This window comes from Felis catus, chromosome D3, assembly GCF_018350175.1.
Source record: "Felis catus isolate Fca126 chromosome D3, F.catus_Fca126_mat1.0, whole genome shotgun sequence".
Classification (NCBI taxonomy): Eukaryota; Metazoa; Chordata; class Mammalia; order Carnivora; family Felidae; genus Felis; species Felis catus.
Genome location: NC_058379.1, coordinates 80,263,910 through 80,291,524, shown reverse-complemented (window position 1 = coordinate 80,291,524; position 27,615 = coordinate 80,263,910). Strand labels below are relative to the sequence as shown.

General features: G+C 42.6%; 1 protein-coding gene across 6 annotated transcripts in view; it reads right to left on the bottom strand.

The window, feature by feature from the left end:
- ZCCHC2 (zinc finger CCHC-type containing 2) overlaps positions 1 to 27,615 on the bottom strand; it is a 64,797-nt gene that overhangs the window by 34,623 nt on the left and 2,559 nt on the right. For 5 of the 6 annotated variants that reach the window (XM_011288139.4, XM_023242068.2, XM_045041066.1 and 2 more), the window contains exons 2-5: positions 14,275 to 14,386; positions 11,385 to 11,461; positions 9,035 to 9,106; positions 4,848 to 4,960 (exon numbers count right to left, since the gene is read on the bottom strand). In XM_011288139.4, coding sequence (XP_011286441.3) covers positions 4,848 to 4,960; positions 9,035 to 9,106; positions 11,385 to 11,461; positions 14,275 to 14,386 — 374 coding nt within the window. The remainder of the gene's footprint in view (positions 1 to 4,847; positions 4,961 to 9,034; positions 9,107 to 11,384; positions 11,462 to 14,274; positions 14,387 to 27,615) is intronic. The other variant, XM_023242070.2, reaches the window with a different exon arrangement.

Genomic DNA, 27,615 nt, shown 5'->3' with positions numbered 1-27,615 from the left:
GAAACAGGCTCACATACAGAGAACAAACTGGTGGTTACCAAGGGGAGGGGGTAGAGGGATGGGTGAAATAGGCAAAGGGGACTAACAGGTACAAACTTCCAGTTATAAAATAAATAAGTCATGGGATGAAAAACAGAGCACAGACTATCGCCACTAATACTGTAATAACTCCGTATGGTGACAGATGGTAGCTACACAATTTGTGCTAAGTGTACTGTATTATACATAATTGTCAAATCACTGTTACATACCTGAAACTAACACAATATTGGATGTCAACTACATATTTCAATTAGAACTAAATTTGGAAAATTTTTAAAATTTTAATCTTTATTTATTATTGAGTGAGACAGAGCACAAGCAGGGGGAGGGGACACAGAATCCCAAGCAGGCTCCAGGCTCTGAGCTATCAGCACAGAGCCCACCACAGGGCTCGAACCCACTGACCACAAGATCATGACCTGAGCCGAAGTCGGGTGCTCAACCAGCTGAGCTACCCAGGTGCCCCTAAATTCAGAAAATTTTTAAATTAAAAATGTTTTAAATGTAGTAGCCACCTAAAAAATCAAAACTCAAGGTTTTAATTTGTATTTCTGATTATGAGCTTTTCATATGTTCAAATGATGCCTAAAAGTCCAGTTTCTCTGTGCTATTTGTTCATATATGCTCCCATTTTCTCCCTTGCTTTGGACTGTTAGTTTTCATTACATTATTGATTTTTAGGAGGTTTTTTTTTTTAATAAGAAAGAAGTTATTATAAGTATTTTTTCCCTGAATTTGAAGTTTGTCTTCACTTTGTTTGTAGTATATTTTGTTCTTTAAATTATGTAGAAGTTGGATTTCTGAATACTTAAATTTCCATTTTTAATGGTTTCTAGGTATCATGATACTTAGTAAAAATTTTTTTCATACACGTACTAGAAATTTCACGTTTTCTTTCTTGCATTTAAATCTCTGAGAGATCTAGATTTAACTTTGATGTAATGAATGACACATAGTTCCAGCCTAACTTTCCCCCCATATATCTACAGTGATGTACCTAACATTTAATAAACAACCTACGAATGACTTTCTTTAGTGAAGAGATAAACAGAAACATAGAAACAAAGACTGACAAACCTAACAGAATATTCTAAACTTCATTTCAAAAATCATCACTAACTGGGTGACTGAATGGCTCAGTTAAGCGTCTGACTCCTGACTTCAGCTCAGGTCATGATCCCACAGTTCGTGAGTTTGAGCCCTGCATTAGGCCTGCACTGCCAGAGCAGAGCCTGCTTGGGATTCTGTCTCCTCCTCTCTCTGCCCCTCCCCTGCTTGCTCTCTCTCCAAATAAATAAACTTAAAAAAAAAAAAATCATCACTAACTGAAAAATACTATATCACTAAAGATACGTTGTAAAAACCACTAAGATTCAAAAAGATAAATTGATAAAGGACAGCTGATCTTACAAAACATAAAAATGGCTAAACTTACAAAAAAGATACTGAATTTCACTAATAAAGAAAATGAAAATTAAGCCAATGAGATGATCACTCACCTGTCAAATTAGCAAATATTTTTTAAGTGATACTCAAAGCTAGTCAAGCTGTGATAAACAAGGAAGTTCAAACACTAAGCACATGTACTCCTACTTACATAACTTTTTCATTAAAAAAATAATAATATATGTGTTATTAGGGATGCTAAAAGAGGATCCTACTCTTTATATCAGTAAATCAATTTCAAAGAATCTCTCTTCAGTAATTACTCATAAATCTGGAAAATGTTTTAGGCACAAAAATGGTCAAAACTCTGGAAAATACCCCAGAAAATGGTCTTTCTTCCTCAAAACAGAGAAAAGAGTCAGAGGAATGATGTATGGCCAGATGGGGAAGATATTCTGTAGCCACTCGAAATGATCTTGAAGAATTAAATAAAAAATGCTTAGAATTTGAGAACATAGGATAGAAAACTGCACATCTAATATTATAGGCAAAACAAAAAAAAAGGAAAAATGAAAAAGGCCAATATTAAGTTATTTGAATAACTGTCATCTTTTCATTACTTTTCTGTGTCTTCCAAATGTTCTACGTCGAGCAGTTGTCAGATTTACCAAGAAAGCCCCAAACTACCTAAATACACTGAATGACTATATGGAACACTGTAACACACCAAGATTGTATTATATTTTATCACTCTGAATTGGAGCAGTATGCAACAGAACTCTGAGGCTACTACTGGTCAGCCGCGGGATCTCGGGCAAGGTAAGCAGCTCGGTTTGAAGCCGAGGCCTAGCAGCACGCAGCGTCAGGCTGGAACAAAGCGCACAGCCAGGGTAGCGGCACACAGCGATCTGCTCCCGAAGACGTAAAGATGCACACTCTGTGGCTCCCCACACCCCACAGGCTGCCATTCGGCATCCTCACTCCCTCCTCCAGCGCAGATTCCCCGCCCCGGTCCATGCTGCCAGATGCCCCTCCACCACCCCCCCCCCAAGTGTCACAGCTGGAGAAGCTCCCTCCTGAGCCACTTCAGAGGCAGTGGTCTGAGAGCCTGCTCGACGAGCACTCCACGGACCACGAGCATCTCTGCAGCCTACCGGAATCCCAGGACAGTGCCCACGGCGGGACTGTGGAGTCTGAATCTGCACCTCAACGACATCCCCAGGGATGCATAAGCCCATGACTTCTGAGTAGCACAGGAGACCCAGGAATTCAACCAACTCTTCCTCACCATCACCACCCACCCTCACCGGTCTCAACCCTGGAAAGCTGTGACCACGCCCTAGCGCTCCTGTTCTTTCTCTGAACCTTCCTGCCGTGCCCTCTGCGAGGCCCCACGTATCCGGGCTCTTCAAGGAACGGATCTGCACCTCCTTATTCAGACCAAAATCCCACTAGCCCCTGGGGTCTGGCTGTCCTCACGGCCCGTTCGGGTGGGGTGCCCATTCCCCACTCACAAGGGCTGCAAGGGTGGGGGCACCCCCTCAAAGCCGCCTTTCAGCCACTCCACCTGCCAAGGTGGTCACACACCTACCTTCTGGTCGTGTTCCCACATTCGTACTCAGCTTGGCCCCCGCCTGTCTCCTCCACCCCCAGCGTTCCATAGTCCTGGGGGACTTCAAACTCCACGCGGGTGAGCGGCAAACCCTTCGAGCTCTTGGCTTGGCTGCCTTTCCACCAGTGACCTCTGTCTTCCATCTCCTCTCTTATTCCAGTCATTTACTTCCACATGCACATCCTGGACCTTGTCACACGATGAACAAATGGATACACTCTCCTTCCCAGATTTCGGCTTCTCTCCATCGAGGAGTAAACACTCACCCCTTCTTCCCAGCCCCACCCAACCTGAAAAGGCTCACCGGGTGCCCCCCTCCCCCGTCAGAGGCAGAGGGCCGCTATACTAAACGACGCCCATCTCTGCTCACCTCTGCCTCAGCAAGGCTACTTCACTGGGCCGTCTCAGAGTCAGCTCAGAGGGCAGAAAGGAAGTCCCACTCAAGCCCTGACTCAAAGCCACAGATGTTCCAACGTTGCTTTTCCTTATTTTACTTACTAATAACTGGAAGTTTCCAATAAAACAGCATTTGTTTCCTCGGCCATTACTCCTTAATTTCTCTCCCCTAAAGGGAAGCCCTCAGAGAGGGGCAAGCAAAACAATTACCACCCACTACGGAGACCACACCCCAAACCTCTAACAATCACCGGGAACTCTCTCACCTCAGAACGCCCTAACCCACACATTTCGGGCTCATTTCAACTTGATTCCGTCTGCCTACTTACTTGCTTACTCCCTGACACCTCTTCTCCAGCTGCGGTTCACTCTACGGTCAGACTCCATCTTCACTCTGTGAATGTGTCCAAAAACCTCACGCTCTTCCCTAAATTCCCTTGCCCCACCTGTCCCTTCATCACATCCAAGAACATCCTTATCCAACGACCTGCTATCCTAACACTTGAACCTGAAATGCTCGCAAGATGTTTTCAAAATCCACACAGCACGACAGACTGATACCACTATCATTTACTGATACTCAATGGGCTCCAAACCTGACCAGCTTACAGGGTGTCCTTTATCGGGTTGTTCATCACCCTCCCCTGCAACTACTGTTTAAGTCCCTTTTGCTCTCAAACACTTGGTCCCCAACCCCCCCCCCCTTATATCCACTCTTAAGCAAACTCTTACTTTAGGAAAAAAAATACAAGCCATCAGGCAAGAGATCCTTCAACTTCCCGTCACGAAACAAGTACATTTACCCACATCCACACCCGTCCTGCCCACACAGGACCTCGTGCCACCGTTGCTGAGCTCGCCGGTGTGTCCGCCTCTGCGTCACGGCCCAGGCACGCAGGGTGCTCCGGGGGCCGACCCACCCCCGGGCCTCAGCCAGCGCGGACGCACCATCACCGGGCCGAGCCATCACCGCCGCAAGCTCGCCACCGGACAGAAGAGCAGGCGTGCGAGGAAGTGTTCATCTCCCTTCACCTTCCAACCTGTTAGCCTGATCTTCCGTCTTACTTGACAACTTAGAACAAAAAACATTTCCCAAGTTGAGTTCTTGGACAAGGAACCCTTTCAATAAATATTTTATGGAGAAAATAGGAGGTTCACTGAATGTCTGCAGATTTTAGAAGCAATTATTCATGATATCAGAGAGCCAAAAAAGTCCAACGATAAAAATAATTAGTTTGATGTTTCCTGCTGTGAGCCTAGACCTAAAATAACATGTAGATAAAAAGTCCATTTTAAAAAGTACTCCACAGAAAAAAATCTCTTGTCATCTCCCTCAAACTCCGTTCTAAGTCCTCCACTGCCAACGAACCTGTCTGTGATGCTGTGGTGACAGCATCAGGCAAACTGTTACCTTAGGATGGGCTCTAGGTCAGGATGTCGCCGTTCTTCCCTTTTCAACGAACCCTGATTCAGGGCTCTTAAGATGGTCTTGTCAAAAGTCTCGGAAGACACTTCCTTTGGGAGCTAGAAAAGAAGAACCGCAAGGCCAATGTTAAGTTTCTCACTTACTGCTAAGTATGTTACAAATCAGCGGCATAAAGGGAGACAAATGTCTCTTGCTCAGTAATCATCCCAAAGCAGTTCCTCTCTACATCTTCAAGACATAGGCCCCGTACTGAAGCAGCATAGATCTTTCTACTAGGAAAGTCTTCTGCCTTCTGGGCACACATCGGGGCTCTGCAAAGGTGCAGAATAACCCCAGCAGGATTCAGTGTGCTTCTGGGACACGCCTGCATATCCCTCACATTCTAAGTTCCACATGCCACACGAAAATGACACCCACGCCAAGGTTCTTTAGTTAAACGGAACATTCTGCATAGCGTAGCTACAATTATTTTAATCCTCAAAGAGTACTCTGTGAAGTGTTATCCCTGCATTTATAGTGATCACCTTAGTACCTCCTGTTTCACATCTGAATCCCAGGCAATGTCAGACCACCAGTGCTATGCACCAAATAAAAAGAAACATGGGGTGAAAATTCTCCATCCTGCTTACATAAAAAGCACTAATTGAAGGGTTAGGAACCTTTCCCTCAACATGATGAAGGTGCCCTCACAGCAATGGACCAGAAACCACAGACACACACACACACACACACACACACACACACACACACACACACACACAAAATAATCGCTGGGCCAAGAAAGTTTTTATTTAAAAAACAAAACTTAAGTCATTCTGTTTATTAACTAGCTTCTTAAAATTCCTAATAAATTGATTTATAAAATTAGCTTTCTGATGTTTGAAACTTGACTTCTGATGGTCTTTACACAATGAACTCCTGGATTACCGGTACTTTCACTAACATTAAGAGTAGAGCCATTCACGCAGTATCGAAAGCGCTGCAGGAACAGAACAATCTACACAAATTGTCAGTTTACGTGTTGAACTGGAGAACCCAAAGCCAAGTATTCTTTTGACAAACGAGCATTTTGAGTCAACGATTCCGAAATGGAAAATTTAACAACAACAGCATAAAGTATTACTAATTTTAGGCCGTGAGACTATGGCATCAAGATGTTTTGTCAGAATGAAGCTCTTCCTGGTTCTTTTATAACCCGGTAAGGCTGAGGGCCCTGCTGGCCACGCACCACTGTGGAGGGCATGTCCTCTGATCACTAACAGGAAGAAACAAGTTCTGCATCTACACATTTCCCCAAAAATGGCTATTTCAACATTTACACTTAAATACTATTTTAATACAGATTAAGGACACTAGGCATATTTCATATCGCCCATTTTAAACATATCTCCTGAATTTCTGTACACAGCCAAAGAAAACCTGCTTCAGTGGGGAACTATGTTTCCACTATCGAATCACTGATGGTTCTTCTAAGGGCAGGAAGGCAAGAGTATATAAATTTTCACCTAGTCAATGACGGTTCACGTGATTGGGCAGAGTGCGGATATGCAGTCACCAGTATTTGCAAAATGCTTTATTTTCAAGTGGTTTTTATCTTCAATTTCCAAGGACTATTTCCAGTCCTAGAGGAAGGCACATTTGCTAAAAATACAGCTTTAAATCATGTCTCTTCTATTCTAGTCCCTTCTGAATTTCCTCACCTCTCGGTCTTCCTTCCAGTACCCAGACTCCCAGAGCTGGGCCCCAGCTCAGCCCTGAACCAGCTCAGACTACTGAAAGATCTTTCTCCTCACTATTACAAGCTTCTCTTTAAAAACAGTGAGGCCTAATAGAGAACCATCTACAAAACCCCATCACAATTTACTTTTTGTAACTCTTCTCGTTCAACACTCATTCATTCAATCAACAAATATTCAAATCGAACCCTGTCCCAGGTACTGTTTTAGGCACTGTGGATATAGCAGTGAAAGATGCAACAAAAACCCTGCCTCCACGGAGCTGCCATTCTCGCAATGAGAAACAGACAGGTGTCAGATGCAGTTTCTAAGCAGCAACAGCAGGGGAAGGGGGCTTGGATGCGAGGACAGAGGCTGCCATATACACGGAGAAAAAAAGGACTGGAAAGCACTGACCTCAAACTCACTCTTCCACATTATAGCAAACAGTAAGTGCAGTTAAACAGCATCTACAAAAGTTAAAGGTTGTTAGTATGTACAGGCTATCAAAAGGACAGGTTTTGCTCTTAACTTTTGTAGATGATTTTAAAAGGAAGGTAAAAAGGTGAAAAGATATGTGGTTGACTTGAGGGGATATTTTATAATAGGTAATTAGCCTCGAAGCATACAATGTTGCCAATCTTTTAACGTAACTTGAGATGGCATCTGTCCTACTTTAGAAAAATTCTATGTTCAAATGTTGGCTAACTGGGAGGATCATAACCATGATTCTGAAGACTGAATCAGTTATTGGGGGCTGTCTTTTTTTAGAGCACTTGAGCTTTCAGAAAAATTGCAGGACTGAAAAAATGAAATCTGTCAAGACAAAGAACCAGCCAAAGCTTAGGGAAACCCAAGAGGAGAGACTCTGCCGGGTGCCAGGCCCCAGGCTGGCAGCTGGTCATGTGCTCTCTCATTAAGTCTCTCAGCACCACTCGGGATAGGCTGGTAGCACCTCCGCCCTAACACGTTAGGTAACCGGCCTTGACGGGTGGCACCGCAAGGTATTTCAGCCTTAGCCTCTATATCCCTGCAACTTACCATCGAGCGTTAGAATTCTGTCACGGGAAGGGCAACACAAGAAAAAGAAACAAAGCACGTTGCTCTCTGACCCAAATGACACCTGCTCATGACGACCTGCCCTTAAACCTTAATAGATTTACTCTGTTGAGATGGAAGAGTCGGACATAAACAGAAGAGATGTTGTAAGTGCACGTGCAGCCGTGGTCCAGGGCGGCCCTCCCAGATGCCTTCAACAGGCAGACCGCCAGCGGGGAGCTATCGTCTCCTTTCTCTGGAAGACAGTGCACACACACCCGGTCCTCCCACGGCTCGCTCTCCTTCCTCACCACGCTGTCTACAGCTGACGGCTCACAAGCTTATGACCTTCAACAAGTGGAAATGCACGGCCCTCCCATCTTTACACGCAGTTAGGTCACTATCCTGAAGTAACAGAAGGCATTCTCGTCCCTGAACCAAGAGGGCCCGGTTCAGAGTAAGTTGCAGGAAAATATTCAAGCTGTCCCTGGGTATTTCCAGCGGAACAAACACTGACAGTCCATCCAACAATGTCCTCCTTAGAGCCAGCACTACCACGCTGCCCCAAGTTCCGCAAGCTGGGGACGAAGAGCCTCTTTCAGCTTTAAGAATGGAGACCCACAATTTAAAAACCAGCACCGTCCTGAAAATTTCAGATGTTGTAAGTTCAATAACCACATCACACCTTGACCCAAAAGTCAGTAACTGAGTTGGGAAAGTTTCCTGTTTCTGGACTTTGTTTTATCTCCTTATTAACAAGAAACTTTAAAATATATTTGCTTATTGTAAAATAGCGAAGGTACTGGTTAACCATTTAAACCTATTTCCTCCTTTTAAAACTGAGCTCTATCCATACACACTTCAATAAAATGAAATTAGCGTCAAAGGAACAGGCACGAATTTGAACAAAATGACTTAAGAAACCTTTTACTTCTGCAAATCTGTATGTTTCCACGATCCCTTATTCTCAATACTCTGTGTCCCTATCACAAGGGGAAGCCGGAACTCAAAGAAGGAATTGATGGACACGTGTTTAAGGAAATCCACAGACGGAGCCGAAGAGCTGTCACCTCTAAGAACCACAACAAATCCTAACAAGCCTCAACTCATTTTGCAGACGCACTCTTCCACAAGAAGTACCCTTGCAAGCTGCCACCATTAATAGTTATCTCGGCAAGGAACCAGGAATCAGGTTCCTTTTTTTTTTTTTTTAACGTGGAAAATCCTTCGTTTCCTTGTATCGGTGATGTAAGAAAATTTACGTTTAGAATAACAGGACATTTTGTACAGACAGCGGAGAGTTCTAAGTCAACCTTTATATAACGTGGTTAATGCTTCTTGGTGTCTGTTTTGATATTGAGGTTTTTGGTTCTACATATTATGTAAAAACCATTTTAACAACAAAATCTATAATTTTACCTTCAGTAGAAATTCTTGTAGTTCTTGGTGGGTTTTTGTTACTGTTGTGACTGAAAGATCAGACCAATTTACCTGATTTAAAAAAAACACACATATTATATGGTTATTTCTTAGGCGGGAACCAGATGAAAAAAAGCCATGTGTAAAACAAAGGGCCTTACTTAAATCTTAAGATTAACAATTAGAAATATAAAGTTAATCTGGCATTGTCAGAATTTCTTCAAAATTGTTAAAGTTAACTGTACATTGACATAGTCTACTCAAAAAACTTTAATAATTCCTTTCAAATCGCATGGTTCTTTTAAAAAGTTGCCTTTAAAAATGTGACTGTATTTTAGTAATTTTTCAAAAGGGAAAGTTGAAGGACTCTAAGATGATACTTGACGGTATAAAACTACATACCAAGAAAGGTAAAAATTGTACCCCCTGGAACTTATTACATATAAATTCTTCAGAGAAATAACTAGAGTTTACTGCTCCTCTGTGGTAAGTACTATAGCATTATTTTTATGGGGATTTATGGCTTATGAAGAGATTTCATCTTTACCTCAATTCTTTAAAATCCTATTAAAGTGTGGAGGGCAGGTCTGACTACCTCCATTTTCAGATGGAGGAACTAAAATTCAAAATGGTTAATGTACTTAGACGTGACCCTAAGTGAGCAGAAGAGCCAGACTGGAATCTATTATGCCATTTTACCTCTCAGACACTTTGAATTTCACGGACTTGATGATGGTCCACTGATAACGTCTACATTACAATTATCTGAGCCAAGTAGACACTCAAACTGTGCAAATGCCTAAGGCTCACCAAGTAATCATACCATTATCAATCAGATATTTAAGAATAGATGCAAAATTGTATCTACCAACCCTTAAAGCAAATATCCTTATTAACTGGCACATCTTTTAGATGTTTTTTAATTATTCAACGTTCGTTGAGCAGCTACTTATGTGAGACACTGTTCTCAGTGAAAGGGACACAGGAGGGGACAAGACGGCCAAAGTCTCTGCTGGCTGAGGTCAGGGTCTAATTCGTGGAGACCCATTACAACAAATGTTTAAGAATTCCCATCAGTGAGCAGGGCTCCAGAGACAATGAACACGGCGTGGCACAGGAGCAGGACAGCACGTCAGAAGGGTGCCAAGCAAGGCCTCACGGGAGGGAGCGTTTAAGCCAGGCTAGGACTTGAAGGGACATGAGCTGTGCCATGGTCTGGGGAAGACTGTTCCAGAGCTAAGCTGGGGATGAAAAAGGCTTTCAGGAAGGAACAAGCTAAGAGCTCCAGCAACAAAAGGAGAGCTAGTGGAACTGAATGAAGAGAGCACGGCGGCTTATGCCATGCGTTACAAAAAGGTTAAGTAAAACATTCGGAGATAAGGATTTAAAATTTGTAAACTGAGGATACGTCTCCCACAAAGCAGAAGCCAGAGTTCTGAAATTCATTCACCAAACATACTAAGCAAGTCAGATATGGCGGGATGACGGAGGATGAAGATTCCTGCTCTCCATTAGATACTAACCAACTAGAGAGGAAAAACATGTAACCCAAATAGAAGAGTCTGGAAAATTGATGATGGTGGCATGCCTTGAATGAATGGAAACACATTCTGCTGGAGGATCAGAAATGACTTGGTGACAAAGGTACAGCTAAAGTGTGGCAAGCAATACCTTTGGGGAGGAACTGAAGTGAGGGAGCACAGAAACGTGGCGTCGGTCCGTCTGGCTTCAAGGCGTTCAGTCCAACCTCAGGAGAAAGGGCCAGACAGTGAAGCCCAAGCAGGGAGGAATAAGGAAGACGTGGACAAGGAATCCACATTACAGTCAACAGGCAAAAAGGAGACACGGGGAGTAACAGAGCCGGACTCTATGGTTAATTAGACAGCTGTCTGAAGGACAGCATGACAGGAAAGCAATTAGAGATGAGAGGACAAGGCAACAAAGGCCAGGGAATAAAACCTTCATGGAGAAAGAAGAGGAAGAGAAAAGTATCAGGGAAAAACCATTCCAGGAAAAGACAATGCCTGTGATCTTGATTTAAAAAATACTAGTGAAAAAGCTTACTTTTACTTTTAAAGACACAACTTCCACCTTAAATTGAAGGCTCTTATTTATTTTGAATAAAATCATCAGAGTGATTTCAATGTGACACAATTAAAAACTCAGCAAACCATGCAGTACATACTGAAAACAGTACATTCCCTTAGTAAGGACAAACTTACGTATACGTACAGCTTCTTCTTAAATTAGCAAACCCACTGTAAGTTTTTCCAAAGATCAGTTTTTCATTTTTCCCCACAAGGTCATTTAACAGTACATGGGACATCTGTTGGGGGCGAGAGGGGCTTACTTTGAAGGTGTACTCCCAATATTTGTCAGCCCTTTTTCTCTGGACTCCTTTCAACATTATCTTCTCGATGTGCACAGCTGAAAGAAAGAAAACATGCTGACGTGTTCTACAGAGACTAGACGCGTGTTTCAGTTACCCATTGACAAATGTTGAACAATTAAGCTATTTATCTTCATCTTTACTACTGGTCTTAAGCCATAAAAAAAAACAAAAAAATGCAGAAGCATAGCAATGTGCCGTTCATCCACAATTTTTTTTCTATATCCATTCAGCATGCTGAGTGCCTAAAGAGTTTCAAGCATTCCGCTGAGCACCAAAAAAATAAAATAAAATGCACCTACAATAAAGATTCGTTTTCTAGAGGACAATCTTCAAAACTGCTTGTTATTCAAATTATCACAAACATAGCACTTTATTCAATTATTTATGCTTGGTAGGTATAAACCAAAAGAGGTATAGTTTTTGTTTACATTGAAAAAAAAACCCTTCAAAAGTAATGTATTAAACTGATAAAAAGTTCTTTCCAATTGGGAATTTAAAAATTGTTCAACATGACCCTTAATATCATATAATGGCACTATAAACGTTAAAATGAACTATGAAGGTTCACTACAGCAGAATTTTTCACAATGTATTACACAGATAAAATCGTGGTCATAAGTTACATTAGGAACTCTGAATTGAACTAGGTAAGATGATCAGCTTGTTAATGAAGAAGCAGGCAAATGTGCAATCCCCGAATTACTCATGTTACACATCCTTTAATAAAAGTATCACCTTGGGGCACCTGGATGGCTCAGTCAGTTAAGCCTCTGACTTCGTCTCAGGTCATGACCTCACGGTTCATGGGTTCGAGCACCACGTCAGGCTCTGTGCTGACAGCTCAGAGCCTGGAGCCTGCTGTCTCCCTCTCTCTCTGCCCCTCTCCCATTCACACGCTCTCTCTCTTTCTCTCTCTCTCAAAAATAAACATTAAAAAAATTTTTTTAATTAAAAAAATAAATAAATAACGAAAACATCATCTTTCAGGAAGTAAATCTCTTTACAAATTGAAGAGATCCAGTCTACTAACCATAATATAAGGACTTAAGGGAGGGAGAAAAAAACTGTTGCTCAGGGTATAAATAGAAGAAACAGCACTTAAGCAATAATGAGACTGGCAGTAATGAACAAGATAAAAAGGTCACAGGGAAGAAGTCAGGAGAGTGACTCCACAGACTGGGGCCCTGTTAAATTCAGGGGTTGGGAGATGGAGAAGGAAAGGAAGGGATTTACTTGGAGAGAAGAAGCTAAAATAGATGAAGCAGAAGACAGAAAGTAACAGAAGTATACAGGAAGAATGAAGATTGTTCTAGATCAGGGACTGCGGGCAATGAAACATAAGATACAGAAATTCGCTGGTAAGCATTCATAACAGACCGAGGAGATACCATTACCAGTATTTTGTGCCAACCTTCCAAATATATAGTGTCTGATGGCCGCTTCTGGGATAATTCCCAACCCCCGCCGCCGTGGGTGAGAAATGTTGAGGATGGAAACGCAAGAAAATCTCAAAAGCCAGGTGAGAAGCCCACAACTCCTGACCAGCAGCAGCACAACAGCGGCTGAGTGGGGGAGGGGAGGGTCTGCCACTTTCAACAGCTTTCCTGCTACCTTCCATGAGGGACGATGCTATTTAAGAAAAACCGTCTGAACGAATCTACATTCAGAAATACAAAGCAGCTCCACTTCTGCAAACTGGCGGGCTAATAAGTAAGGGGCAGGGGACCACTAGGGCATTATGTGTAAGGGAACGTGGCTGGGTCTTCGGCCTTGGTCCCAAGTTACCCCTGTCATGACCGATTGGAATCAAGAGGAGGGAGATGAAGTACGGTGGGGAATGGCTGGTAACAGGAGACCCTCCAACCCTCATAAATTAAAACTAAGAAGCACAGAGTAAACACATTTGTTTAAAAATAAAGAACATAAGAAAAGTCACCTATAGTACCACCTTACGGTTGTCAGCATTTGGATGTAGTCTTTTGTTTTTCTAAAGCATTTTTATTAAAAAAAGAAGAAAAAGACCTTCGTTGTAAAAGCAAACTCTGCTTTAGGTTACTCACAGATGCAGCGGGGCTGGTTGAAGGAATCTATGGGTCAAGTAGTTTAAGGGTCTTGAATGGCCCTGAATAGGTAATTATATAAACTTTTTTTAAACATTAAACATTCATACCTGTTTTTCCTGAATGAGGAAAAATGTATAACACAAGAAAGATGACTGATGGGACTGAAAGAAGACAAAATGATGTCGTTCTAAGCTGCTATAACTGAGCGTGAGGCACACATCTGAGGCCGCCCAGGTGACACGTACACTTTCCATTTCTGTTTTCCCCTCAACAATTATTCGCCCAGGGTAATGGACTCCCAAAAATGAAGAGAAGTGAGCATCTGAACTCGTTTCCTTACAGATGACAACGTCCTTCCAATGCCACCATCCCGGTCCTCCTGAAAACTGCATTACTGCAGGAAGCATAGACTTGTAACACATGGCTTCACTTTCTAACAGAGAACTTCTGTAAAATTTCTTTTTTCAGCAGATGCTGAGCACATTCTCCAGATAAAGCACTTTCCCAAACACTTTAGGAATACATTAAGGATTCCGCTCTCCAGAAGTGTGCAACTAGACTTAAGGCGACCGACCACAAGGCAGAACCAGGTCGGCACAAGCCAGGCTGGGCCAAGTGCTGTAAAGCAGGAGCCCAGATGCAGACTCAGAAAAGTGGGGGCCGGGCGTCTGAGCCAAACCTAGGACCTGTAGATTTCTCTACTCCAAAAAAAGAGGGAGAAGAGTGGGACAACCAACGTAAACAGTGCTCTGCAGCTGTCCCCGGTAAGGGGACAGAGAACATACCTTCTCGCTGGGCTCTGTGCGGCGCCGCAGGAAGTCCGTCGTGAGGTATCAGGGCTCGTGCCAGCACGCTGGCCTCATGACTCTGCGGGTAGTCACCGTGAGCGGAGTCACTCTAGAGAAGAAAGAGGGGCACGTGTTCATCCACTCCACAGACTGAGAACAGACAACTCCGTCCAAATACCAGAGTCAAGTCTTATGCTTTTAACAGAAACTATCTTAACGGCAATTTTAGAGACCAGATAGGTGATTACACAGTCAAGGCAGAAAGGCACAAATTGTAAAAGGTATTCACCGGTAAGGAAAAAGAGAAGCATCAACACTTATTTTCACTTAATAGTAATATTCTATCAATTATTTACTGTCCCAGTTTTCTTGGGACACACTGCACGTTGTTACTCAAAATTCCCAACGATGTCCATTCTAACCAAAGTGACCAGAATCAAAGGAACACATATAAAAGATGCTCTCCTCTATGCTAACCCTCCACATATACAGGAATTGTATTTTTTACATTAAATACTAAGCAATTTTTATTCACTGATTGATTTTAGCGATAATCTAACAAGATGCTCTGGTAGGGAAAAGTTTTACAAAAGGTTATTATCAAGATCTGCCAAATCTTTCTGAATAAGAATGTGTACAGACAGTGAGTTTACTGTAGTAAATTAGTAATGTTTAAACCACCTAACGGCAACTGGGTGCTCGGAGTTTGCTCAGCCCATCACGGTCATCCGTGAACTGGAAGAAGTTTTACTCCAAGGAGAACGGCTGCTTGGGAGTCAGAGAGGCCTCCTAACCTTACAGCTCTCCAGAATCAAAGCACTGGCACGTATATACTGTTATCACAACACACTGATTAAGCCAAAAAATAAAACAGCCTTACTAACAGTTCTTTATCACAACTCACATCTTACCCCTTTCACGTTTGGAATCTCAAAGTACTACTCAGACCAAAACCACCTCAGTTTCAAGAGACAATTACAATTCTATAAATCTGCAATAAATAATATATGTTAATTTTTAAAAATTGTGTAGGGGCGTGTGGGTGGCTCAGTCGGTTGAGCCTCCAACTTCAGCTCAGGTCATGATTTCGCAGCTCATGAGTTCAAGCCCCGCGTCGGCTCTGTGCTGACAGCTTGGAACCTGGAGTCTGCTTCAGATTCTGTGACTCCTTCTCTCTCTCTGCCTCTCCCCATTCATGCTCGCTCGCTCTCTTTCTCTCTCTCTCAAAAATAAATAAAAACATTAAAAAAATTTGTAAATAAAAATTGTGTAAATTTAGAAATGAAATAAAGAGAAGACCCTACGCTTCCCAAGAATCCTAACTGAAAATATTTTGTTCTGCTGTCTAATCCTGCATGCTGGCCTGACCCTGGGTCTGGGATGCCAGGTTATAGCTCTATTTCTGGGAATAAAGCATCGCATCAGATACTCCTGGGAGCTAAGCTTCAGCCTTATAGTTTGTCTTCCTGTAGAAACTCAAAGAAATAAGTATTTGTCTCTACAGAACCACTTAATGAGAAGGAAAGCAAAGATCTCTTTGTCAACATCCAATTTCCAAAACATTTAACATGATGGCATTCACCAATTTTCAAAATTACAGTAAAAGGCAGACACAGGAATTCTTCTAACAACAAACTTACCTATATCCTATTCCAGACCATATAATCATTTACTGCAAAGGACTAAAACCACATTGGCCTAACACTGCTCTAAGGACTTCACAAATTGATATGAATAAAGCACTGTAATCCTCTCAAATACCTGTGTTAGCTGGAAGAAGTTTAGTTGAATACATTGACCATCTTTTATAGAATATTTTTCTATACTGCGCATATGTGGTTCATAAGTTAAAAATAACACCTTCAAATACAAAAGCAAAATATGCAAAAAAACAATCTTCATGTGGGAAATGCAATCAAAACCACAATGAGATACCACTTCACACCTATTAAGATGGCTATAATCCAAAAACACAGAAAACAGCAGCTATTGGCAAGGATGTAAAAAACAGTGAGGCCGGCGTGGAAGACAGCACAGCAGTCCCTCAAAAACTTAAACAGAGTTACCATATGATCCAGCAATTCCACTCCTAGGTGTATACTCAAAAGAACTGAAAGCAACAACCTGAGCAAATGATTTTTTCCTAGGGGCATCACTCCCAACAGCCAAAAGGTCAAAACTCAAATGCCCGAGTGACGGGTGAACAGACGAACAAAATGTGGCGTATGTACACAACTGAGTATTATTCAGCCTAAAAAATACATGTTACAACATGGATGAATCTTGAGGACATTATGCTAAGTGAAATAAGCCAGGCACAAAAGGACAAATATTGTGTAATGCCATTTAAATGAGGTACCTAGGATAGTCACAATCAGAGACAAAGTAGAAATAGTGGTTATCAGCAGGGATGCCTGGGTGGCTCAATCGGTTAATCCAACTTCAGCTCAGGTCATGATCTCACAGTTCATGGGTTTGAGCCCTGCATCAGGCTCTATGCTGACAGCTCAGAGCCTAGAGCCTATTTCAGATTCCCTGTCTCCCCCTGTCTGCCCCTCCCCAGGTCCTGCTCTGGCTCTCTCTCTCTCCTCCAAAATAAACATTAAAAAAAAAAAAGCAATAGTGGTTACCAGGGCCTAGAGTAAAAAAAAGGGGAAGAGGAATAGTTGCTTAATGGATATAGACGTTCAGTTTGGGATAAAAGATAAGTTCTGGGAATGGATAGTGGTGATGTCTGCACAATAATGTGAACGGACTTAATGCTACACTCAAAAAGGTGTTAAAATGGCAGACTTTATGTCCACGTATTTTACCACAATAGAACATAAAAGATGTTTATTTTATTATTTTTTTAATATATGAAATTTATTGTCAAATTGGTTTCCATACAACACCCAGTGCTCATCCCAAAAGATGCCCTCTTCAGTACGCATCACCCACCCTCCCCTCCCTCCCACCCCCCATCAGCCCTCAGTTTGTTCTCAGTTCTTAAGAGTCTCTTATGCTTTGGCTCTCTCCCACCCTAACCTCTTTTTTTTTTTTTTTTTATGTTTAAAATGATTTTATTACGCTGCCTCCACAAATATATTGAAACAACGATGAGAAAGTAGTTTGTTTCACAATCAAGATCACATTTTTGAAGTCTCAAGTTACACACTTTAATAGCCAAGAAAAGGCCTCTTATTTAATAACCTAGAGAGAAAAATGGAGTTGGAGTTTCTATCTAAGGACATAAGTTCATCAACCCACAAAATACCTACTAATTAAGTCCCACCCCTCACAAATGTCAGCATGCATCAATGCTATAAAACCATTTATAGCAGTTAGACTAAGTTTAGAAACTATCTAAATTTTTATTAAACTAATAAAATTGTAAATTTTATAATCTAATGCCTCCTGAGCCACAGAGGTCACAATCAAGTTTACTGATCTCAACGGTGAATAACTCTCCATTCTTCCGTCTCCCATTGCCACATGTCACATATGCTTTCTTAACTCTGAGTAGGGGGAAGGGAGCCATAAAATATGGGAACTACTGGTTTAATGGAATCTTATAGACAGGAATTACACCCACTGTTCTATCAAGTTCAGATTCCTGGGAAAACACACGATAGATGACATGGCAGAATTGGCATTCTACAAAGACTAGTTAGATGAAAGTGTTAGGACCAAGTGAAAAGTGGAGAATTTTTCTCTGCTTGGATTAAGAAGATGAAGCTTAAAAATTCTAAGCCTGCAAAATATGCACAGGAACACAAAATACATTAGAATGTGTGTGCTCTTCTTTCTGTAACTCATCTGGGCAAAGCCTTTTCTGTCTATGGCATGTCTGCACTAAGAGCTCCTGGTTAGCTCAAATCCACATGTCACGTAACACAGGCAGGCTGGACAGGTCGTTCATTCCAGAGATTACTCAGATCTCAGTTTTATACGTGCATATCCATCCCAACTATTGACGTGGGATGTCTCAAATGTAGGGAAAGTCTGTGAAACAGTCAAGTGGCTGGACAGACACTTTTCTCTGGTAATAAACTCCATCTACAAATAAAAGGAGGCCAATGTGACCGTTGTTCTGTTCTTTGTAGATGGGAGTTTATTTTGGCTCATCTAACAATCTTCTACATGTTTCCTTTAGTCCCCTGATGTAGAATAAATTTAAAAATACCAAGATGGGGCACCTGAGTGGCTCTGTTGGTTAAGTTTGTGACTTCAGCTCAGGTCATGATCTCACGATTTGGGAGTTCGAGCCCTACATCAGGCTCTGCACTGACAGTGAAAGGCCTGCTTGGGATTTTCCCTCCCCCCCCCCGCCCCTCCCCCATTCATGCTATCTCAACGTAAATAAAACTTTAATTAAAAAAAAAAAACCAAGGAGGGGCGCCTGGGTGGCTCAGTCGGTTAAGCGTCCAACTTCAGCCAGGTCATGATCTCGCGGTCCGTGAGTTCGAGCCCCGCGTCGGGCTCTGGGCTGATGGCTCAGAGCCTGGAGCCTGCTTCTGATTCTGTGTCTCCCTCTCTCTCTGACCCTCCCCCGTTCATGCTCTGTCTCTCTCTCAAAAATAAATAAACGTTAAAAAAACAAAAAACAAAAAACAAGGCAATCTGTATTTTTTAAAAAAGCAGAAATTAAGACTGTCTCAGCTTTTTAAAAATGTACAAACTGGGGCGCCTGGGTGGCTCCGTTGGTTAAGCGTCTGACTTCGGCTCAGGTCATGATCTCACAGTTCGTGAGTTCAAGCCCCTCATCGGGCTCTGTGCTGACAGCTCAAAGCCTGGATGGAGCCTGCTTCGGATTCTGTGTCTCCCCCTCCCTCTGCCTCTCCCCTGCTTGTGCTCTGTCTCTCTCTCTCTCAAAAATAAGTAAACTTAAAAAAATTTAAAAAAAAAATGTACAAACATCTTCAGATGTCTGTACATTCATCCAATGAGACAGAGGATGCTAACATTACCACACAACAACCTCCTGTTAAGGTTTTGTGGTAGATTAAATATAGCTAGAAATACTTTGATACCCCTTCCACTGAAAGGTGGATCTAATTCCACAGCCAGCGGGTCTGGGCTGGCTCTCGAGGCTTGCGTGAACAACAGAATGAGGGAAAGAACATTCCGGGATGGGAGAGGGCAGGGCAAGAAGCCTTGCAAGCCTGGGCCTACCGAGACACCATGTAAGAAGTGCCACTGCCCTGAGGATGCCACGCTAGAGAGACCACACTGAGAGATGACCTCCAGTCCCCAGCTGCATCTCCGGACACCCCACAACAGACGAGCTGTCCTTGCTCTTAGCGGCCTGTCTAAATCCCTGGCCCACAGAACCGTGAGAAACCGTAACAAAATGGTGTTGATTTAAGCCAGTAAGTTTGGGGATAACTTGTTATACAGTTACAGATTTTAAACTCTCTTCTTTCAATCACCAAGGCTGCAACTAAAGCAGCTATTATTTATGCAAGATTCATAGAAAGCCTTGAATGTTAGAAAATGATTCGTTACTAGCAACAATACTGAGATGGCAAATTTTATCCATTTCGGTGGAAAAAGAGGGAAGAAGCTGGGAAGGATGTGAGAGTTACTCACTCCTCTTGAAGAGGCTGTGGAGGACCAGGCAGGCGCCTGCCTCATGTCTACTCCATGAAAGAGTGCACCCCAACCCAAAGTTCTGTCTGCACCACCTTCCAGCACATGAGGAAAGGTAGAGGCCGTGTGAGAAGAGACAAGACTGGTAAGCAGCGTGTGAAAGCTGTACCGTCCGTGACTGCAGCACCATTCAGAGGAGGGACAGCGACACTCAGCCGCTCCAAGACCGCCCAGGTGCATTTCTGTCGGCTAGGATCGCAGGCTCACTTCCTTCCGAACTTAGTGTGGCTACAAGTGGGGGGATAAGGTGATTCATCAAGGTGAATGTGGCCGAAAGAACCATCTTAAAGCCAGGGTAAGTGCACTCTAGCTACTGAATGGGGGCGGGGAGAGAGGGCAGACAGTTCACTGAGCCCGCGTGTATTCTCTACCACCACGGCCCCCAGACCGGACTTGGCCACAGCGACTGCAGCTACGCAAGTTCTCCTCACCATGACACTTGTGCACTAACGGCAGTGACCGGTGCAGAGTAGGGGTGGACTACAACTGGGTGGGTGGAACACGATGACAGATGGAAACATCACTGTATCTTTCTGTGCATTTTGCGGAACTCTGTGAATTCATTACAAATGTAAAAACCATTAAAATTGTTGAAGTTGTCTTTTCCAGAGAACTGAACTCGTAGGATGCGCAATTAGGGAAGTTGGCAAAAGAATGCTAAGGGCGGGCGCCTGGGTGGCTCAGTCAGTTAAGCGTCCAACTTTGGCTCAGGTCATGATCTCACAGCTTGTGAGTTCGAGTCCCGTATCGGGCTCTGTGCTGTCAGCTTAGAGCCTGGAGCCTGCTTCAGATTCTGTGTCTCCCTCGCTCTCTGCCCCTCCCCTGCTCACAATGTGTCTCTCTTGCTCTCTCCTTCAAAAATAAATAAACATTAAAAGAAAAAAAGAAGGCTGATAAAGAAGGCTACTGAGGAGGAGAGCAGTGGAGAATGGAAGACAAGCGAGGGCAGCAGTTTTCACTCCAGGAAAACGTCACTGGCCTTGAGGTTTTCCTTGTAAAACTGCCTTCAGGTTGCTGCTTTCAACGTGAATAGCGCCATGTGTAGGTGGCATGTGTAGCTGACACGTGGACAGGTGGGAACTATATTGGACCACAAACTACAAAGGTATGGAAGGCTGGACAAAGGTATGGACAGCCTTCAGCTCCGGTGGGGAAACATTCCTGGAAGCATGCAGAAATGGAAGCTTACAGAGTTCAGAAAGGATCCTTGACAGTGACTTATCGGTTGGTAAATATGACAGATTGAGAAACACTGCATTAGGAGGACTGTGTTTAACGCCACCTGTTAGAGGAGGCACCTTCCCTAACTAACAAAGCCACACGCCACGGCTGCCATGAGGCACCCTCTCTGTACGCATGATGGCCTCTTCCACAAGAAGTACTCTCCAAACACTATGGGATCATGTTGTCGCTTCGAGCACCAGCAGTGAATTTCAATAATTTGATACTCCCCTCCCCAAAAGACAATTATATCGGGGTAAAGTCATGTCTCTTTACTATCCCAACAAGATATTCCTAATACGAAACAAAAACTTCCCCAACTCTTAGACTGTAGATGGCTCACTTCAGTGACCAAAGTTAAGTTTTCAATTTTCTGCTCCCAAGCAAGGTACTATCTCAACTCCGTATCTGACTCCTGCTGGTCCTCAAACAAATCATAAATAGGAACTCAACTACGAACAACTACTCAAATAAGAAAATGGTTTCTAATTTATGACTTTTTCCATTCTATCAAACATCATCCATACGTTTGCACCAATTTATACCCCCCCACACACACAAAACTTAGTTAATTTGGACTATAAATGGTCTGATTTTAAAAGAATTAATAAATACACCTACTCAGCATTTCCTCATTGAAGATTCAGTTCAAATATATACTGTTCTATGCTTTTCAAAAGAAGCAATTCCTTTTATGATTTCCAAAAAAGTTGTGCCTAGACTATATACCTACAAATACTGTTAAAGTAGCCGAAAAATAGAAGTCATACAAGACAAAAAACAACAACAACAACAACAACAACTTCCTAATGTACTTTGTTTTAAAGTAATTTATCATATTGGTATTTTTCAGAGCCATGTCTAAAAAGCCTAAGCATAGGAAATTTTAAGTGATTTTGTATGATATATGCAATGCTGACCAAAAAAAAAAAAAAAAAAAAAAAAGGGACACGATGTCTAAGCCTTTGGGGAACTTAAAATCTAGGCGGAAAGGTCAATTTTATAAGTTAAAAATATTTCAAAGTAATATTTTTGAAAAAAAAACAGAAAAAAATCATAGAAGTACCAAATTTACAGCACAGAATATACATGCTACTGGAATTCAGAAGCAGAAAAGAATCACAGGGGCAATTCCAGAAAACACCATGCAAGAGGTGATGACATAGGCCAGCTTTGACCGGGAGGCATGATGTACAAAAAAAGTGGGAAAAAGGGATTTTGAGTCCCGAGACCTACTGGAGGCCAGGCTCCATCCGTCACTGTGAGGCAGGTGAGATGGTTAAATACTACTTTAGGAAGACATACTGGCAGGAGTATCCAACAGGTAAGAGGTAGGAAGGCTGACAGAAGTGGAATCCGTTAGGAATAAAGTCCCAAAAGAGAACGGTGACAGCAAGGATGAGGAAAGAGTAGATTCAGGGTAGGAGGGGAAGAGAGGATTAGGGTCATCAAGCAAATCAGAGTGGTAAGAAGTAAAATCGCTCCCTGAGAGAACCAGATTAGTCCGGAAGATCTTTTTTTTTTTTCCTGAATCAACGATTCACGCTTTTCACACACATCGCATTTAAAGAAAGCGTCAGTGGCTGTTCTAGGAAGACACACCACTGGCGCGCGCACACGTCTCCTCAATGGCTTTCACAGCAGCGTGTTGACAACCTACTCCTCTCACCAGACTGTCAAGGTCCCCTGTAATCCAAACCCTATCAGCTCTTCCAACTTTTGCATTTCTGTTCATCCACTGCAAATTGTGCTATTCCCTCTTTGAACGATGGACAGATCAAATGATATATACAACTCACCCTTGTCTGCCAAGCATTTTCACACACGTGATCAGGTTTATCTTCACAGCGATTACATGCAAGAAACGGCGATGATACCCCTACTTTATTCAGAGCAGCCTGAAACTTGTGAAGACCAAACAACTCGCCAAAGTGACCTTTTTAAAACCTAAATCTGACCTCAAATAAATTACTTCTTGAATAAGCATGAAACACTCCGAACGAGCCAAGACATTTAGAGGGGAATGAGAGGCCAAATGTTCCCTGGAGCATAGGAAGAACAGAAGGGAAATGGACTATGGGGCACCCAGCAGCTCTGCCACCTAAAACACAAACACGCTTCCAGAGTGACTGTTTACATAGACTGCATGAAGGAGGCTTTTGTGACAAGGCATCCTCTGTTACAAGTCCTCCATGATGAAAAAAAGTTGATAAAAGTGAAGCTCAGTCTGCTTCCGGGGTAGTGCAGGTCTTTTTTTTGCTCTTACCAAAAAGAAAAAAAAAATTAATACCTCAAAGACAAAAATAATCAGCTTAAAAATTAGCCAATTTAATAGCTTCTATAGAAAAAGTATAAAATGTTCCTTTAAGTGCATGGATTCCAAGCTGTGCTCTGAAGTAACAAACAATCATATAACTTAAAAAAAACCCCTGCAAAATAGCTTTAAATTATAGGCCAGTTTCCTAGCTAAATGTGAAAACCGGATAAAGATTTAAGTATGGTTGCCTGGGAGTTAATGATAATCCAAATATGGAATACATATATTCCCCTATTCCTATCCCCAAACCCAATATGGAGAAAATATGTATTTCAATAATTTGTGACCCAGAGAAATGCTTCCTTTGGGTTTATTTGTAACACACTGGATCTCTATAATGTAAATATTAAAAATAACTGCCCCAGGGGCACCTGGCTGGCTTAGTTAGCAGAGCACACGATTCTTGATCTCAGGGTCATGAGTTCCGGCCCCACAATGGGCATGGAGCCTACTTAATTAAAAAAAAATAACAAATAACAAATAACAGCCCCAAATACATGGCTCAAACACTACCTTTCCAATTACCCATCCTTCCTGAACACCAATCAATTTAGAGGTATGATAATAGAGAATATGAAAAATATTGCATCATATGGACTTTTATTAAATGGTGAAGAGAAAAAAAAAAAAAACACGTCCGTTCCTGAAAACCACTGATTTAACCATCTGGATGGTGGCATCTCAGTGGAAAAGAAAAATGCATTGAGCATCATTCTCAAGAGAACATTCATGCTCAAGACAGGATGCGAATTATTTTGCATCTTATCTCATTAATTCAATCACCACAACCTGAAATCAAAGTTATTATCCCCATTTCGAAGATAAAACTGAAGCTCAGGGACTTAAGTAGCCTGGTTAATGTCACAGAGCGGCAGAGTAGGAATTTAAGCCAAGTCTAGTGCTAAACGGGCTATCACCCTTCAAGGCCTTTGGTAGCCTCTAAGGCACACTTCCCGTGCCCTGCCCCACAAAAATATCATAAAAGGTGTAGATATACCATACTAGTTAATTTGAGGAAAAGAAGTTGCTTCCTTCCCATCTCCACCACCCTCTCCTCCTACTGTGGTCTAAGAAAGACTTTCCCTACACAGTGGAGGATCTGTCACTCCCATTTTTCTACTAAAATAATCACTAACTCTGATATTCTCAAAGCCTCTTTCAAATGGCACTTATTAGCTGAGCTGCTTGTATACTTAGCTGCAGCCAAACCAACCTAAAATTTCCTATAAAAGGCACGGCTGCTTCTGCTCCCCACTCCCAGTCTGTGAGACGGTCTACTCACTCTTCTCCCATCACCCTCCAGACCAGACTTAACTTTTACCGATCATTGCCAACATTTATTGAAGATCATGCGTCAGACGTTATTCTTCAAGCACTCGTTCGTTTAATCCTCACAACCTCACCTAAGTACTGTTATTATCCCCACAGTAGGAGTGAGGAAAGCCTTCTTAGCGCCCACTGCTCCAGTGACACTGTTCATTTAAAAATCCCCCAGCAGTGGCCAACAACTAAATAAAAGTATTTACTACCTGGGAGATTAGAGCCATTCTTAAAAATCACTTTCAGAAAGAAAGCATCTTGTTAGTGCCTAATATAATAACAGCAGAAATCCTGACCGCTGACTTTTCTCTTATTTTTAGACAGTGCTCTCATAGGATAGCTGCCACATACACATGCTGGTTATCTCAGAGTAGGAGCCTTTATGCCAAAACTCTTTTTGAAGTCTTCTTTTCCAGGTCCCAACACTACCAGTACAGTACATGTTCTATTCAAATGAGTTGAGATTACTGCTGTGTCAGGTACCACGTGGCTAATTCACCTGTGCCATGAGGAAGCCACAATTTTGCAAAATTTCCTTTTTTTTTTAGTATCTTGATTGATTTTTCTAAGGAAAGGACCCACGGCCACTTAATACTTTTTTGAATTCAAGTATGTTTTTTGTGAGTCCAAATAACATTAAATACTATCTACTGCACTAAATACTATCTGAAAATTTCAGTTTCTAAGCTTTATTCAAGCTATCTGCCAAGCAACTATGTTTTGAGGATACTGAAAACACGACCTGCAGAGAACACAGCCATACCAACAATATTAACCACTAACCACTACTATGATAGCTTATGTATTTTATGTTTTTCTGCCTTTGTGCTGTTAATTGGGGGCTAAATCTCCAAATGCAGAATATCCATTTTGATGAACAGAGCATCCTTATGCATGCAAAGATAGGAAGCTTGGCAGTCTTTCCTCTTTTCAATGAAACAGCAACAAAACTAGTATCTTTTAAAATACAGTTTTTTGTTGCTACTGTTAACAAACCACTAAGTTTGGGTCCCCACTAATAAGGGACCCATTTTTAAAACTGATTTTTTCCAGGTATGCTACATATGCAGTGTGTAACTTTATTAACACAGAACTACATCAATCGCACAAATTTCCTAAAACACTTAATACTGTATGTTGAATTTTATGTAAGTGACTGGCAGTCCACAGCACTTGAAGAACATGAACTTCACGCACAAGTCTCCTAAAGGCAATACTTAAGCTATAATCCAATGTAACATTTACTCTAAATCACATAACTCAAGACATGTTACTTTTAAATATAAATATCTACTTAAATCTTTCATTTGTCTAAAATGAACTAATTAGCATATTCTAGTGGTAAGTTTGTGGACTGTCACCTCGACTATTTGCATCGTAACCTCGGTACGTCACCACACACTTGCTGGCACTGGTCAACCTGAAAGGCATATAATTAACATAAAATTCGTATTAAAGCACAGATTCTACTAGTTTTTTTTACACAAAACTTCCAAAAAGAAGCTGTTGCATATTAGGTATCGAATACAAGTCTTGAAAGAGCCAGAAACGCTATTCCGGGCCAGTACACTTATTCTAATGGAAAAGGAAATTAATTCCACTTTATGTGCGTTTTGTATGGATCCAAGTAATAAGAAACGGAATGATTCCTGGCGGAAAGTTACACACGTGTCTGAAAGGTTACTTCCGGGGCAATGAAAGGCTGCCACACGAATTTCCCCTTGCCTTGCTCGGAGCACAGCGTCCACGTGGTTCTCCACTCAGCCCCGCGCCCCGGCCTAGCCCTCGGAGGCCTAAGGGAGCCCCCGGGAGGCGCGGCCCGGCCTCAGCCCGCCCTCCCAGGGGCGGGGCCGGCGCGCCAGTCACGTGGGCGGCCGCAGCCGCCATCTTGCAGGGAGGGGGAGGGGAGGTGCCCCGAGGGATGGGTCCCCAAACGGGTCCGCCTGTCCGCGGCGGCGCGTGACCCGGGGGCCCTCGGACGCGCAGCGGCGCCTCCTCGAGAGGGACGTGCCACACTCGGGCGCCTCGCTGCAGACTCCGAGGTGGGCCCTCTCCCGCCGGCCGCGGACAGCCGGCGGAAGGCCGAGGACCAGCTGGTCTGGACTGCAGCGAATGAAAATGCAAATCTACCCACCCCCATCAACTGCCTTTAGAGTGACAGCTTGGGAGCAACAAAATCCGCGGAAATGTCTTCAAGGCCAGAACAAGCCACAGACGAGATGAGGGCCACGGAGTCCACGCTAACAAGCGGAAAGTGCGGGCTCAGAACAATTTAATGAGACGTGAATGATTTGCTACGGTAACCCTATGCTAACCGAGAAAAAAGTTCACCACGCCACCGATGTCTAAAAATAGCCTTCAGCGTCACCTGTAGTACGTGTATCCCCTATGATTTATTCACTCATTTCAACTGATGGTCCCAGCACAGGGCACTGCCTGAGAAATAATGTCCTGAAATTAATGGCAGAGTGCCCGACCTCACTTTGCCCACTCCTCCCAGCACTCACCGGATGCCAGAAAAGGCCACACACTGCAGTCAAGATAAAAATCTCATTATTCTAGGTTGCACGTATCTCTCCCCTTCTCTAGTCGCCTTCAGACCCTCTCATTACAAGCAAAATTTAAAGGAAAAACAGACTCCTGGCAGTTAAAATCAGAAATCGGTTATCCTTGCGGGAATGATATGAATGGAATGATATAACTGTTCCACTGTGAGACATTTTTACTATATCTACGATCTAAGATTATCTCAGCAATATATAAGAAATTTTTAAAAATAAGACATAAGTATTGCTTCTGATTTCAGGCTTTCTTCTCCAAATTTAACAGTGACTTATATGACTTTTTGG